Below are 1405 nucleotides of genomic sequence, written 5' to 3'. Positions count from 1 at the left end.
AAATAAATCTACATTTAGTGTTGTCACTGGCTGAATATATATTTTTTTTCTGCGGGGTATAACATATACGATGCAAAGTAATACCGGAATTACTCTATCTCTCTCCGGAATTACCGGATTACTCTCTCCAGCTCTAGAGAGTAATCCAAGAGTAATGCTGAGAGAGAGTAATGCTGAGTATTTGTTACTGCCCAGGTTCTTACTTGGGCAGTAACAAATACTCAGCATTTCAAACACCGAATCTCCTCCCGTCCCTCAGGTGCCGTATGAAGAGCAGGATCCGGCGAGCTGGACGGACTGGTACCTCGGGCAGCCCTACAGCACGGGGTTCGCCAAGTTCATCATCACGACGCAGAGCTACTCGATGTGGATACTCCGCGCTCTCAGCCCCTTCCTCTTCCTCTACGGGGACTGGCTTACCAGTGAGTCTGCGTGTTGTGGGCCTCCTGACGCGGGGACCTGAAAGGAAAAACTTTCGTTGTTTCTTCTTCTTGGCTTCGAACACTGAGGCAGTGAATTTGGGAATGGAATCAGAAAATAAGGTCAAAGCATTACTGTATGGATGTAATGAGTAAATAATACTTGTTGAAGTAAAATTATGGCTTTTGGATAAGAAGAGTATTCAGGGAAATCCTAGAACTTACACGTTAACAGAATACAGTAAGTGCTGAACCTAAGATGAAATTCACAGAGAAATGAGTTTTTTTTATAATGAACGGATGGTTAACAGATCAGTGAACTCTCTGATCCGGGAATTTGAGAGAATCGTCCACTTTTTTCTCTAAATTTCTCAAAGGCCAATTGATTCTGCGCTTGGCCCTTCCATTGCTACCATCTCTGAATATCAACCGATGGTTAGAGCCCGAAAATAAGTCGAGAAAATCATGTAACTTCTGTTTATCTCAAAAAGCATGGTGATCCACTTTTTGGATTTGAATTTGTTACTGGATAAATGAACACAATTTGAAAAGTCGGTGCAGCAAGGACCTAAAACATTAAGGCTCACAGACTGGGAAAGAAAGTATGTGGGAAAAAATGTAATGTTTATTTTTCCTACACGTAATTTATCATACCTCACATAACTACACATCAAAAGTGTTCAATCGATAACCCACAAAAATACTATATTTAACAATGCGTAGCCTGGTGAGCGTTCTCAGGAAATGATGCAATAAAAGAGCCATCACATGGTACGTGAAGACTAAAAAGAAAAAGCTAAACACTAACCTGAAGCTTATTATGGTCAGAAAATGACGGTTCTGGATATGTTGAGTGAAAGTGGTTTTACAGTGTTTATTAAGATTACCGGAATCAGGCATGTGTGAAAACGAGTGCCAGTGTAGAATGGATAAGCGCGATATCTCTCACTTATAAAAGGATTATTGAAACAAATTTATACACGTGC

General features: G+C 40.6%; 1 protein-coding gene across 2 annotated transcripts in view; it reads left to right on the top strand.

Moving 5' to 3' along the window:
- Positions 1-1405, top strand: part of LOC119592002 (platelet-activating factor acetylhydrolase-like) — a gene marked incomplete in the record, with an annotated part of 8760 nt that overhangs the window by 2360 nt on the left and 4995 nt on the right. For both annotated transcript variants that reach the window (XM_037940774.1, XM_037940775.1), the window contains 1 exon segment: positions 260-422. In XM_037940774.1, the coding sequence (XP_037796702.1) occupies positions 260-422 (163 nt within the window).

This window comes from Penaeus monodon, chromosome 29 (genome assembly GCF_015228065.2).
Source record: "Penaeus monodon isolate SGIC_2016 chromosome 29, NSTDA_Pmon_1, whole genome shotgun sequence".
Taxonomy (NCBI): Eukaryota; Metazoa; Arthropoda; class Malacostraca; order Decapoda; family Penaeidae; genus Penaeus; species Penaeus monodon.
The sequence above is the reverse complement of the archived record's forward strand: the minus strand, read 5'-3'. Positions and strand labels throughout refer to the sequence as shown.